The sequence below is a fragment of the Octopus bimaculoides genome, chromosome 2, assembly GCF_046866305.1.
Source record: "Octopus bimaculoides isolate indiv1 chromosome 2, ASM4686630v1, whole genome shotgun sequence".
NCBI classification, from domain to species: Eukaryota; Metazoa; Mollusca; class Cephalopoda; order Octopoda; family Octopodidae; genus Octopus; species Octopus bimaculoides.
The window spans coordinates 106,862,813-106,878,667 of record NC_142929.1 but is presented as its reverse complement, the minus strand read 5'-3'; the positions used below and the strand labels follow the sequence as shown (position 1 = coordinate 106,878,667).

Sequence of the window (15,855 nt, the reverse complement as noted above, 5' to 3'; positions counted from 1 at the left end):
AAATTTCTGGTGGTGAGGAAGAGGTTCCACGAGACAGGGTGCCCTTTAATAAAATTTAGCAAAAATTTATTTTTTAAAAAATGTATTTATATTTATAGGCACAGGAGTGGCTGTGTGGTAAGTAGCTTGCTTACCAGCTACATTGTTCTGGGTTCAGTCCCACTGCGTGGCACCTTGGGCAAGTGTCTTCTACTATAGCCACGGGCCGACCAAAGCCTTGTGAGTGGATTTGGTAGACGGAAACTGAAAGACGCCCGTCGAATATATGTATATATATATGTATGTATGTGCGTTTGGGTGTCTATGTTTGTCCCCCCACCATCGCTTGACAACCGATGGTGGTGTGTTTACGTCCCCGTAATTTAGCGGTTCGGCAAAAAGAGACCGATAGAATAAGTACTAGGCTTACAAAGAATAAGTTCTGGGGTTGATTTGCTCGACTAAAGGTGGTGCTCCAGCATGGCCGCAGTCAAATGACTGAAACAAGTAAAAGAGTATATAAATGTGTGATGGTGATATTTGGTTGATGAGGTGTTTGAGTATGTCCATGTCTATTATATGTGATCACTTTGCATCTATAATTAAATCATTGCACGATGGAATGGAGGCTTGGGTCAATGTTGGTGGTGGCATGGCAGGACCCATCCCTGTAGAGAATGGTGTCAAGCAGGGTGACATTCTTGCCCCAACTCTCTTTTCTTTGTACTTTGCTGCTACTTTTACTCATGCTTTTGCTGAGGTTAGCTCTCTGGTATCAATCTTCTGGCTGCCTCTTTAATCTGCACCAATTTTCTGCCAATTCAAATGTTTTGAATCTCTTATTCATGACCTCCTTTATGAAATACAAAGAGATTAGAATATAATAATACAATGCGCTATCATGAATCATGGTAGAAATCCCAGCCTGAGTGGTACAACAAAGATCTGTAAGTTAATTCTTTCAACTGCTGAGATTCAAGAACAAACATCTGAGAATAATGGCCTTCCTTGCATTTATTTATATCAGTTCAATTAAAATGTTAATGATGAGTGGCTGAGAAATGAGTGGTGAAAGAAGAAAAAGAAAAGAAGATTAATCACAAGAACTTCATAGAAGATTATCTCTGACTCTTTATCCCTAGATACTGGTTCTATGGACAGCAGTCATAAGCTGAGAAATCTTTGGGAAGGGACATTTATTTATCGCCACTTTACTAAGGACATTACTGAGATGTTGCAACATTCCATCAGGTAACATTCTATAAATGTTAAAGACATCTGAGGTAAGTTTCTCAAGGAATTAAGTAAAACTTGTAAGATATGATTACATCTTGTCAAAGAAAGGTGATCTAAGTTCTTCAAACAAATAATTACATTGACAGAATTTTCTTTGATAAATGAGGAATCACTGAAATCAAAGGTTGGGAAGTCTTCTAGAACTGGATAATGTATTCATCTGTCAAATTTTCTCAGAGCCCACTAATATTTAGAATTTATTTTGAGTAAACTTTCAGGTAAACATAAGCTAAGACACATGAAGCTGTGTTGTTCAAGTCTCATCCAGGCAAGATTTAAAGATGCCAGTTTTCGACAGTACGAAGCAATAGGCATGAGACTATCATCTGTGATTCCTCTGGTCGTACACATATCCAGAACCTTGAGTTTTCACTAATATAACTACACACAGCATCATTTATTTCACAACTTTCAAGACTCAATTTTCACAAATCATAGCACTTGGTTACAATTTCACTTAACTCTTTCATAAAAACATTTACTAAACTCACATCTAAGTAATGTAATTAAGAAAGATTAGTAGTACTAAAGACACTCGTTGGACTGGAGTAGAATGGAGAAGATATCTCTGCTCTTGTTAGTCTGAGTACAATAACACCTCTGTTCAGGAACTCCTTCAGTTAATGTTTTGCTGCCAAGATCCAGGTACTTCCGAAGGCATTCAGATTCCATGATTCTCTGCCATTTTTCTACACATTTGTGCACACTTGGTAAGTATAAATGTTGAGTCAATATTTGAAGATTTTCAGAAGAAACAAGTCAGGAAGTATCTCAGCTAAACTTGAGCCATATTGACAAAGAAACTCCTTCTAAATATAAACGTGTACACAGTGTGCCTCCAAAATCTAAGCTATCTCAATACACATATAATGTAGCAGTGTGTGTGTGTGTGTGTGTGTGTGTGTGTGTGTGTGTGTGTGTGTGTGTGTGTATTACCCATTACATCCAGTCCTGCCTTCTTAGGACGTTGGCTTTCAGGCATTCTCTCCCTGCATGCCTTTATTTATTTATTTTTCTGTAGCTGCCAACTTGCAACAGTTCAAGTAAAACATTAATGATAGAAATTTTATCAGTTTCAAAGTGTCTGCAATGGTTATGAATACAACTTTCTCTTCTTGATCAAACAAATAAACGTAAAAACGAATGAAGAATACAAAAAAAAAAAATTGATAATCTATTTAGGTCACATTCCCTTACATCTAATGACATATTGAGCTGATTAAATACTCAGAACTAGAGTATTGACAATCATAATCAGAATGAAACCATTCTTCTTCCCATTCTTTGTTTTCCTTGATATAGGCAGCATTTAATTCTTCTAAATCCATGGCATTTCATTAGACCTGCTGAACTTGTTCTGATTCTCAAATGGAAAATAATATCTGAATTATATGCGTTTGGATTTTCAGAGGATAAATTATCATGTGACTTTAATTTTATAATAAGATAAATATTCTGGGAATAGAATAAAATGAGATTGATGGAAAATGATTGAACTTACATATTTAAAAATACAACAAGACATTGGTACTGCACATCGTTCTGAACTTGGATTAAACCGAGAGCAGTTGAAATAGATATTAGCTTGCCAATCTCTATAACCATATTCACTGTGAGATATGCCACAGCATTTAAACTAAAAAAGACAAGAAGAAAAAAAACTTATATTAGACAATAGTGAATCCATTCTTGTATTGAGACTATATTATTATAATCGTACTAGGTGCTTATATTGTTATAAAATCATACTAGGTAATATAAAGCAGCTATTTGATTCTTTACTTTGCATTAATTCTACAGTTCTGTAACAAAACAATATCATATTTTCCAGAATACAAGTCAAATTTTCCAGACCAAAATTTATTGTCAAAAAAAGTAGCTCAAACTTATTCACCAAGACATCTTTGGAGGAGGAAAACTTCCATGTGAAAGGTGGCAGGACTTGGAAAGACAGTGACAATGCTTGAATGTTTACACTACATGTTTACCTTGTATTCTACGTTGACTTATATGCTAGAAAATACAGTATTAGTTCACTGTTTGCTTCATTGTACATCAGTGAAGTAGAATTAATGAAGTAAAGTATTAATAAGTTAAGGTGTCACTTTACTGTAATCACAATATACTGTATATGTTGATTCGTAGCTGAATAATTAGTGAGTCATAAACATAGTATCAAACAAAAAGCTAAATTTCATTTCTGTCAAAATACTAGACAGAAATTTGCAGCTGACCAAGCCTGCTAGCTGGTCAACAAGTCATATTCTGTTGTTGGTACTGTACTGTGTATATGGCAATTTTAGTACCCAATGGCGCAGTCATCTGGCTGTACAGAGATACACACGGATATAAAGCCCATCTTTTAAGTAGTTATGAATAGAAATTAAATAAGTATTTCCAAATCCTTGCCATTTGAATGGAATTTACAAATGTCAAAAATACTACAGCTTTTGTAAGCTAAGTGATTTCACTTGAAATATGCACAAATATTATAAACAATAAAAAAAGTAGTGAAGGAGTAAAATTTGCTCAAATCTACAGAAAAAAGTAAATATAAGTCACAATTCTCAGTTTTAAACAAGGCAGATACATGTATGACTGATGGAAGACATTTCAAATAACTCAGTTAATGACATAATTGTATCCTGAAAAGATCATATTTTCCAATACACAAATAAGACAGGTAAGATATCAGTTTACACACATGTGCACACAGACACACAGACAGACACACACACACACACACACACACACACACACACACACACACACACACACACACACATGCATATGCATAGACATGCACATGCATACACATGCACATACACACTCAATATGCATGCACATGCACACACATGCACACACAAATGCACTCACACTTGCACACACATATACACACTTTCACACTCATAAAATGCCTTTTAAGTATGAGAATAAGAATTATAAATAGTGTGCTCCGCTAAATCATTTATTAAAAAATTAATTAAATTTAAAATGGTTAAAATCCTGATGTATAAAAACATAAAAAGCACATGACTAATTTCTGAAGTTGATGGTTAAAATAATTGAATGAACAAATTTTTTTAATTTAAAAACAACAACACAAAAAAAAACTGAAAAATATTTACAAGAAGACAAAACAATTTATTTTTGAAATTAATATTAAGATTAAAAAAAAAAAAAAACAAAGAACAAAACACCATCATGAAGTATTCTTTCAGGACATCAGATTATTGTTTAATTCTAGGATGAATACCATAAAACTGGGACATCTGGACATGTTAATTTGGTGAAATATGGGTCAACTAATCTTGAAGTGCTGTAGCAAAAAGGGTAAAGGAAGGTTGTGTGGGGAGGAAGTTTACTTCACAATTATGTGGTCTAGGGTTCACTCTCTCACATCAGCAATAAAGTGAACCTAAAGTGCCTTCTACCATAGTTTCCACACAGTTTCTTTCTACCAAATTTCATTGCTTTATGAGCAAAACTTGGTGGAAGGAAAATTTGCAGAAGCTCATCAGGGAGTCTTTTTTTTTTGCCCGTGGGTGATAGATTTAGTTCATTGCCCAGTTTCACACCACTGTCTGGGTCGTGGGTGATTTCAGTAGAGTCCACTCTGCGGTAAACATTTGAGCCACGTGACTGAGGATAAATTCCAGCCTTCCTTCTACTAATCTCGGAGGCTCCAAAAATGGTCCTGAATGCATATCTTTCTCCTTTGTTTAAGTTTTATAAACATGCTTAGACCAGACAGATGTTTGTGTCTATCAACTTATTTGTGGGCCAATGAATTTATATCTACAATAGACATTTTCTTGAATTTATAACTGGTCAACATAACTCAATGTTTCCTTTAGAGTGTGCCATAGATACCAATACTTCTAGAAATATTGGTTTCAAATTTTGGCACAATACCAGCAATTTTGGGGGGAAGGGTTAAGTCTATAACATCAATCCCAGTACTCAACTGGTACTTATTTTATCAACCCCAAATGGATGAAAGGCAAAGTGGGCCCTCAGTGAAATTTGAACCTAGAATGTAAAAATGGATGAAATGCTACAAAGCATTTTGCTCAGCAAGTTAACAATTCTACAAGCTCACCACTTTAATATTTCTAGAAATATTACCTGTGATATACTAGTATTTCACTGAAGGAGAGTGTTATCTCATATCTGCTTAACATTTCCACAAATCGTTCAGCAAGAAACTGCAGAACCATCTTTCTCCAACTACAAGTGACTACCATCACTTAACATTACTGAATAGGAAGCTAAATTGTGATATATAAGGCAATTATTTCCTATTATTTTATCATGAGTGAAATCATTTTATGATAATGTGTCTGAGAATAAATGGATCCCTGTTGGTTTCAACGATGGGTATTCAGCTGTTTGATCAATTGAATTTTCTGCTCATCAAATTAGTGCATAAGTGGTTGAATATTCCATAGGCACATGTACTTTTAACATAATTCTCAGATGAGTAGAATCAACATGACAGTAAGTGACAACACTGAAACTTTGAATTACAGATACAATCCATTCAATGGACTTTCACACACTTTCTCTCTACCCTTCACTCACAAGGCTTGAGTTGACACAAGGTTATAGAAAAAGACATTTGCTCCAAGATGACACATAGTAGGGTTGAACCTAGAACCTTATGATTGCAAGGTACACTTTTTGACTATATATTGCATACACATATATATTGCATATACATCTGAATGTAACATTTTAAAAAGACAGTTAAATATTGTTACTGTTACTTAGACTTCCATCATATTAAATTCAGTCAAAAAATATAAACATGAAACAGAATAGATTTTGGCATCTTGACTGAATAAATATTAAAATGACAGTAGCTAATAACTTTCTAAAAGGTCAGGTCATTGCCTACCATCCATTCAGAAGAAATTCAATTCCATATAGAAATGTCAATTGATTCTAAACAGGTTAAGCTTAAAACTTCTTAAAATCAATGTTTCCAAAAAAATGTTTACATGCAAGGTTGTCCTAGCCTAAACTACTCACAGCAAATCAAAAATTTTCTGATGCAAAAATATACAAAACTCTACTAAATATGTTTGTAGCATTTATTTCTCTCTTTCCTCCCAAATCCACATCTCAATCACTCAAGAAAATGCAGAACCATGTTTCTCAGACAACAAGAGACTACCATCATTTAACATTACTGAATATGAAGCTAATCTTTAGTATATAAAGCAATTATTTCCTATTATTTTACTATGAGAGAAATCATTTTATGATAATATGTCTGAAAATGAATGGATCCCTGTTGGTTTCAACCTGCACAAATGATGTGTTTATAGTGCTCAAATGTTTGTGCTGTACATTAGCTCACTCCTTCCATCAAATCGATATTGTCTAAACAGGTGCACAGTGTATCACATATCAGCATCGAAGTGATTGCAGAGCAACATGAGATGAAGTGTTTTTCTCAAAAACACAATGCATCATCCAGTCCAGGAATTGAAATCATGATCTCACAATCATGAGTGCAACACTCTAACCACTAGACCATGTACTCTCATAGTAATGTTAAGCAGATATGGGATAACACTCTTCTTCAATCACTTGTCTACAGAATAGTAATCAGCTGTCATATGCTCTTTTAATTCTTTAGTTTGTTTTAATCATCAAGATCAAGCCCATGTTTGACCACATCCTTCATATGTTTTCTTTGTAACTATTGCATTTATTGATTTGAATTGTTGCATTTGGGAAAAAATCCAAATCAAACATTAGACTAACTCCACTAAGTTATTTTTTATTTGTGAATCTATGATCTATGATCTGTCAGTTTATGATCTGTCAGTCTATCATTCAATAATATGACATTTATCAATCAATGATCTGTTAGTCTGTGATCTGTCAGTCTATAATCTGCCAGTCTATGACTAAGATGTCAGCCAGTGATAATTCTACGATCAGTCAGTCTATGATCTGTCATCAGTTTATGATCTATTAGTTTATCAGCTTATGATCTATGACTTGTAGCTTGCAATATCTGATTTATTAATCTAAATGGTATGTTCTGTCAGTCTTTGCATGTATGATGTAATATTACCTTTCCATAGTCTCCTTGTCTATGATCTATGATCTATGTTCTGTCAGAGTATGATTTATGATCCACTAGTTTTTTATCTATGTTCTATCAGTTTAAGGTCTATAATCAGTCAGTTATAATCTATAATCCATCAGCATATTATCTTTGGTGCATAAAAACTATCTTCCATAGGTTTATACTCTTTTATTTGTCAGTTTATAATCTATGAGATGTCTGTTTAATGATCTATAACCTGTGACCTTCTAGCACATTATGTGTCACCACCACCACCATCATCAGCATCAACATCATCATTATCATTTAACATACATGTTCAATACTGGCAAGGGTTGGACAGTTTGACAAGGTCTAATGGGTCCAAGGGCTGCATCATTCTCCAGTGTCTTCTTTGGCATGGTTTCTTTACAGTGTTTTGATATAAAATAATATTCATTGACAGAGCTTCAAAGAAACATACCTCAGTTTGTATACTATCAATCCAAGCCTTTAATTTTCTATCATCTTTGTATTTATGCAAAGCTAGTGTGAGACGCTGTCGGGGACGATCCATAAACTTCTCTGTGGACACAGGGGCAGAGAATAACAACCAAATAAGTACTCCAAAAATTAACTCTATGATTATCATAAAGCCAAGCATAATGTAAAACTGCAAAAAGATAAAAATGAAAACAAGAGAAATTATAGTGAATACACACAGATTAAAGCATAACATAAAAATTAAAACATAATGATATAAAATTTTATTAGATATTATAAACACCAGCCAGTTTAGGACAAGAAAAAAAAGGAATAGGTTCACTGACAAAATTATTACCTGCTGGGTGACAGTATTACTTATTTCATTACAAAAAAACCTAACGTTTCCCATTTCACATTGAATACTATAAATTGTTGCTGCTATTTTTTTGCTGTCCGACATGACCGTTGAAGTCTCTTTGTGGCTGGAGACTTCAACGGTCATGTCGGACGTCGTGCTGGAGGCTTCCATGGCATACATGGAGGCTATGGCTTCGGTTCCCGCAACGAGGAGGGAACCAGACTGCTGGAGTTCTGTGATGCAACCGATCTTATGGTCTGCAATACCAACTTCAGGAAACCTGCCAGTCACCTAGTCACCTACCGCTCCAGCAGACACTCTAGCCAAATCGACTACATCCTCGCCAAAAATAGGGAAAGAGGGCGGCTTATAAATGCCAAAACCTACCCTGGCGAAGAATGTACCCCACAACATAGATTAGTAGTTAGCGACTTTGGGATCAAGGCAAAATGGGTGCCCAGAATTAGACAGGCTTGGAGGAGAAGGGCGTGGAAGCTTAAAGACCCTGCAAACGGACAGAGACTTAGAGACAAGTTACTTGAAGCATTTAACGAAATAGAAGGGGATATAGCATCATACAACGTGGAAGACAATTGGAGATTTCTGCGGGACAACCTGTTGAAAGCCACCGACCAGATTTGTGGGTGGTGTAAGGTCCCCTCCCGACCCAGAGTAACGTGGTGGTGGAACAGGAAGGTAGACAGGGCTATTAGACAAAAGAAACAGGCTTGGAAGGACTGGAAGAACGGTGGTAGCAGGGAATTGTACCAATGTGCCAGAAGGTTTATTTAGCCAGAGGGGAAGCAGATAAGGAAAGATTTGCCAATGTTCTGCGCCGTGAGGACCAAAGACTCGAGGTATTTCGTGTTGCAAGACAGTGTAGGAGAGAGAATAGTGATGTTGTAGGAGAGAAATGTGTTCGCATGGATGATGGTACGCTTGCATTAAATGAGGATGCAAAGAAAGAGGTCTGGAGATGCCACTACGATAGATTGCTTAATAAAGAGAATGAATGGGAGAAAGAGAGCCTGCCGTATGTCGACCCAATAGAGGGACCAGCTATCCGAGTTGATAGTACCAGGGTAGATAAAGCAATTAAGAGTATGAAGACCGGGAAAGCCCCCGGCCCATCAGGAATCACTGCAGAGATGCTCAAAATATCTGGCAGTGTTGGCTATAGCCTAGTCACCCGTATTACGAACCAGGTGATACACGAAGGAGTCATACCCAATGACTGGTGTAGCAGCATCATAGTCAACTGCTACAACGGTAAAGGGGACGCTTTAGATACAAATAATTACAGAGGCATCAAGCTGTTAGATCAGGTTATGAAAGTTACAGAGAGGGTCATAGCCCAACTAATTAGGGAGCGAATCAATTTAGATGAGATGCAGTTTGGGTTCGTGCCAGGTAAAAGCACTACTGATGCCTTATTTCTAGTGAGACAGTTGCAGGAGAAATACCTAGCTAAGGATAAACCTCTGTACCTGGCTTTCGTTGACATGGAGAAAGCCTTTGACAGGGTCCCCCAATCCCTTATCTGGTGGTCAATGAGGAAACTTGGGATAGAAGAATGGTTAGTGAGAGCTGTGCGAGCCATGTACAGAGATGCTGCCAGTAAGGTGAGGGTTGGAAATGAGTACAGCAATGAATTCCGGGTAGAGGTAGGGGTCCACCAAGGTTCCGTCCTCAGCCCCCTCTTATTTATCATAGTCCTCCAGGCAATCACAAAGGAGTTCAAGACAGGTTGCCCCTGGGAGCTCCTCTATGCTGATGACCTTGCCCTAATTGCGGAGTCACTATCAGAACTAGAGGAGAAGTTTCAGGTGTGGAAGCAAGGTCTGGAATTGAAGGGCCTTAGAGTCAACCTAGCTAAAACCAAAATCCTAATAAGTAGGAAGGTAGATAAAACACAAACCCCTTCAGGTAGATGGCCCTGCTCAGTATGTAGAAAAGGAGTAGGTAGTAACTCTATAAGATGTACCCGGTGCAAGCTATGGACACATAAGAGGTGCAGCAACATCAAAGGCAGGTTAACTAGCAAGTTAGTTTTTGTTTGTGGCAGATGTTCAGGTGCAATAAAGACTGTAAACAAACAGGAAACAACTTCTATCTCATTCCAGGGTGAAAAACTAGAGGTAGTCGATAGCTTCCGCTATCTGGGCGACCAAGTTAGTAGTGGGGGTGGGTGCGCTGAAAGTGTAGCTGCTAGAATAAGAATAGCCTGGGCAAAGTTTAGAGAGCTCTTACCCCTGCTGGCGACAAAGGGACTCTCACTCAGAGTAAAAGGCAGACTGTATGACGCATGCGTACGAACAGCCATGCTACATGGCAGTGAAACATGGGCTGTAACTGCTGAGGACATACGTAAGCTCGCAAGGAATGAAGCCAGTATGCTCCGTTGGATGTGTAATGTCAATGTGAATACCCGTCAGAGTGTAAGTATCTTGAGAGAAAAGCTGAACATTAGAAGCATCAGTTGTGGTGTGCAAGAGAGACGATTGCGCTGGTATGGACATGTGGTGAGAATGGATGAGGATAGCTGCGTGAAAAAGTGCCACACCCTAACAGTTGAGGGAACCCGTGGAAGAGGTAGGCCCAGGAAGACCTGGGCTGAGGTGGTGAGGCAAGACCTTCGTACATTGGGCCTCACCGAGGCGATGACTACTGACCGAGACCTTTGGAAATGTGCTGTGCGTGAGAAGACCCGGCAAGCCAAGTAAGATCGTTGCCAGTGCCCCTGGACTGGTTCTTGTGCGGGTGGCACATGAGATGCACCATCTTGAGCGTGGCCGTTGCTAGTACCGCCTGACTGGCTCCCGTAGGATTTTCGAGCGAGATCGTTGCCAGTGCCCCTGGACTGGCTTGTGCGGGTGGCACATAAAAGACACCATTTCGAGCGTGGCCGTTTTCGTGCGGGTGACACGTAAAAGCACCCACTACACTCTCTGAGTGGTTGGCGTTAGGAAGGGCATCCAGCTGTAGAAACTCTGCCAAATTAGACTGGAGCTTGGTGTTGCCATCCGGTTTCACCAGTCCTCAGTCAAATCGTCCAACCCATGCTAGCATGGAAAGCGGACGTTAAACGATGATGATGATGATGATGATTTTAACTGTACTGTTTTACCCACCACAAGATAATTCAAGCACCAGAGGTATTATATCCTTGGATTTTTATAGAATTCTAATGTTAAGACTAAAGAATTAAGATAGAGTATTTATGAAGAGCTTAAGTGTACCAGCTAAATAGATAAAATAGAGTCTTTCATGTGAAACATTATCAACAGAAAACACAAGCATAGATGTGTGGGCCAGTTCAGAAGTCCAGTTTTGAAGTATGTAGCTTTGAGTGGAACCTTAGCCAAATGTCTTCCTATAGCCTCAAGCTGACCAACACTTTGTGAGTGACATTTGGGAGATGGAAACTGTGTGGAAGTAGGTCAGAGGCATTGTTCCTGCTATGGGTAATCTGCTCTTGAATATCTTCAAAAGAATCCACTCTTTTGTAAATATTTGGGCAAAGTTTTATCTGATAATAACTTCCTGCTTCCCACTAGTCTTAGAGCTACAAATGCTTTTCTTCATTCTTAGACAACACCAGAAAAAAATAAATAAAAAATAAGCAGTTAAGATATTAATGATACTACTAAAGAAATTTCTAGATATTCTGCTCTCAAGCATTTCTAGATATTCTACACTTCCAGCCAGCATGTCTGAGGAATCATTAATATTGCCAAGTGCAATAGTTGGCATGAAACTCAGTAATATTCTGACCTAATATGTCATGATTAATAATGTGCTACTCAACAATATAAAAATATAGACACATGCAAAGACCTTAAATACAACTCTTTCCTCCAGACCTAACAAGTAAAGAAAAAATACAGCACAGAACAACCCACTCTTAGTTGTGTGGTTCTTAACTGAAAATAACTCCATGTCATCTTGAGATCAGAAGATACATAGTACATGTCTTCCACTGTACTTTTAAAAAATATTTACTGGAGGACAGGAGCAAGTATTTCCTTGCAATGATCTCTGGTGTGGCTCTTGGATTTGTTTCTGAGAGATGAGCATCTGATGAGATTCATCATCATCATCATCGTCGTTTAATGTCTGCTTTCCATGCTAGCATGGGTTGGACGATTTGACTGAGGACTGGTGGATCAGGAGGCGACACCAGGCTCCAATCTGATTTAGCAGAGTTTCTACAGCTGGATGCCCTTCCTAACGCCAACCACTCCGAGAGTGTAGTGGGTGATTTTACATGCCACCGGCACGAGGGCCAGTCAGGTGGGTACTGGCAATGGCCACACTCGAAATGGTGTATTTTACGTGCCACCTGCACAGGAGCCAGTCCATCAGCACTGGCAACGACCTCGCTCGAATGTCTTACTGGCAACAGCCACGCTCGAAATGGTGTATTTTACATGTCACCTGCACAGGAGCCAGTCCATCGGTACTGGCAACGATCTCGCTCAAATGTCTTACTGGCAACAGCCACGCTCGAAATGGTGTATTTTACATGTCACCTGCACAGGAGCCAGTCCATCGGTACTGGCAACGATCTCGCTCGAATGTCTTACTGGCAACAGCCACGCTCGAAATGGTGTATTTTACATGTCACCTGCACAGGAGCCAGTCCATCGGTACTGGCAACGATCTCGCTCGAATGTCTTACTGGCAACAGCCACGCTTGAAATGGTGTATTTTACATGTCACATGCACAGGAGCCAGTCCATCGGTACTGGCAACGATCTCGCTCAACTGTCTTTTCACGTGCCACCGGCACAAGTGCCAGGAAGGCGACGTTGGTAACGATCAACGGCCACGCTCGAAATGGTATATTTTACGTGTCACCTGCAAATGCTGTAAATTGCATTTAATAAAATATAAACTGAAATGAAGAGAAATGATTACAACAATCAATCAAAACCAGATTATAGACCTAACTTAAAGCAAAAGTATAATGTGAAATTACTTACCACTCTTAGTAAATACCTATTCCCTTTAATGGTTCCAATACATCCAAATACAGCCATAATACATGTTATTGATGCTACTATAAAAAGGACAATGGCAGGGTCCAAAATAAAATCTATAGCGTCAGTCACAACTTTTTTTGTTCCTAAGAGAATATAATAACTAATCACAATTGCTATAACTGCTACAACCTGAAAAAGAAAAGAAAATAAGCAATTTATATACTGTTTGTACAATTGAAAAATTTTAATGTAAAGTAGATATAAATAAGGAAGAACATTGTGTGTGTGTGATTTGTTTTGTGTGTGTGTGTGTGTGTGTGTGTGTGTGTGTGTCTGTCTGTCTGTCTGTCTGTCTGTCTGTCTGTATGTTTGTATTCATGTGCTGAAGGTCATAAATTTCACTAGGTATTCAGATAGTACTTGATTACTTCCTATACTGATAACCTGATGCTAATAACAGAATATCTCAAGGAGATGCAAAGCAGCTTCCATACATGGACAAACAGTCTAGAGGTGAAAAGGTTATGGTAGGGGATTAGATGGGTGGCAGATTTATTGGACGTTAGTGTTGCTGCAAATAGTTAGGCCATTTACATTACAGAACGTCACGCACCTCACAAACTTATGCATACATACACATATGTATGTGTGAGTCCGTATGTGCATGGGTGTGTGTGTGTGTGTATGTGGATATATATATATATACATATATATATATATACATATATATATATATATATATATATATATATATATATATATATATATATACATATCTATCATCGACATCATCATCATCATCATCATCATCATCATCATCATCATCATCATCATCATCCTTTAACTTCCATTTTCCATGCTGGCATGGGTTGGATGGTTTAACTGAAAACTTGTAAGCTGGGAAGCTGCACCAGGTTCCTATCTGACTTGGCATGGTTTCTACAGCTAGATGCCCTTCCTAAAGCCAACCACTTCAAGAGTGTAGTGGGTGTTTCTTATGTGCCACCAGCAATGGTGCCAGTTACATAGCATCGGCATCAGCCACAACTATGATATCACTTGGCTTGACAAGTCTTTCCAAGTAAAGCATATTGCCAAAGGTCTCGGTCACTTATTATTGCCTCCATGAGGCCCTACGTTTGAAGGGTGCTTTTACATACCACTAGCACAGGTGTCAGTTATGTGACACTGACATTGGCCATGACTCTTTCTCTCTCTCTCTCTCTCCTCGCACACACACACACACACACACATAATTCTTATATAGGCAAGGATCCGTAGGTGTGTTGGTCTACATTTGCAGAAGCTGTTTTGGCTCCGTCTTAGAATAAGGATCAATGTGAGGGGTAATTCTATTAGATAGCAAAAAGTTATAGAATTTTTAGGCTAAGAGTGAGAGTGTAATTCTTTGTAATTCTGAGGTAAGTAAAGATCATCATTTTTTGAAGGTAGAATAACTGAAGACTTTAAAAAAAGCCATTGATTTGTTTGCTTTAATGATTTCATTGCAGAAGTCTTACAGATGTTTCTGGAAGAGTAAACACTTCTAGATAATGGGTGAGATGTAAATCACATCTCATGTTTTGTTGTTTCTCAACCTTTTGGGGCATTTTTGAAGCTCTTCAGTGGTAAATGGGCCAATCTGGATTGGCATGCTATCTCCAGCTTTGTGGTTGAAGAAAGGATTGTCATCAAATTTGGTGTTACATAACTCTGTGTTACCAAGTAACTATTTAAAGTACTGAAACCAAGCATTTAGGGACTAGTCAGTGGTTTCCCCCCAAAAATGCAGAATCACTGCAGATCTCTTGTTACTAAGTTTCCTCAAAGCTACCCTTTGTAGAGGTTGTTGCATTCTTTAGGTTTGGATTTAATGTATTTCTAGTGCCTCTTTGTATGCTCGACTAAGTGAAATTTTAGCTGAACTGAGATTCCTTTCATTACTCTTGGAGAACATAGATTAGTATTTCTGGGTTGTTTTCTTCAAATCCTTTCTGGTTCCTGTTACCTTCTCATTGGAAGCAAAGGTTAGTTGTCTTTCTTCGTTTCTTTGGAAGCAATTCTAGTGTTATATCTCTACTGGTAGAGGTTAGGCTATCATATAAAAATTTGTGTTCTTAACTACAATTCTTGTTCTTAAGCCTGTTACAAAGAGGAATGAACTTGTGTAATGCAACAGTAAACTCATTACATAGACCTGTTGCTTTTGCTCAGTTGATTGGTTTCATAGGATTTCTAACTGGTACTTTGTCCTTCTTGTAACTTATGTGACTTTTGTATGAAACAGTTCTATGGTTAGATTTAATGCCCTCAAAAGTGTTGTGTGCACATGAATGTTTAATGTTTTTAATGCACTTCTTTCCAGTTAGGATGCAGCAGAACTGAGTGAGGCTGCCCCAAGTATGACACTATATCCAGAGCTTGCATGAATGGTTCTGAAGCCTTGTATTAGTAGCAACAATATTCTGCTATTCCATGAATCCCTTTATGTGCTTACTATTCAACTTCTGTTAGTGAGGAGTGAATCTGAAGTCTCTAGCTGTTGAACTATGGTATTCTAGAGGGAACAGTCAAAGCCCTTTCCTTTCATCATCATCATTTAATGTTTATTGTCCATGCTGGCATGGGGTGGACGGTTTGAACAGAGCTGCACCAAACTCCAGTTTGATTTGTCATGGTTTCTATGG

At 38.1% G+C, this 15,855-nt stretch overlaps 1 protein-coding gene and 1 pseudogene across 3 annotated transcripts in view; both read right to left on the bottom strand.

The window, feature by feature from the left end:
- LOC106870387 (tetraspanin-33) overlaps positions 1-15,855 on the bottom strand; it is a 176,815-nt gene that overhangs the window by 24,215 nt on the left and 136,745 nt on the right. For all 3 annotated transcript variants that reach the window (XM_014916430.3, XM_014916431.3, XM_052978563.2), the window contains 3 exons: positions 13,169-13,357; positions 7,824-8,012; positions 2,777-2,911 (listed from right to left, as the gene is read on the bottom strand). In XM_014916430.3, coding sequence (XP_014771916.1) covers positions 2,777-2,911; positions 7,824-8,012; positions 13,169-13,357 — 513 coding nt within the window. The remainder of the gene's footprint in view (positions 1-2,776; positions 2,912-7,823; positions 8,013-13,168; positions 13,358-15,855) is intronic.
- On the bottom strand, positions 1,088-2,484 carry LOC149137186 (S-phase kinase-associated protein 2-like; annotated as a pseudogene).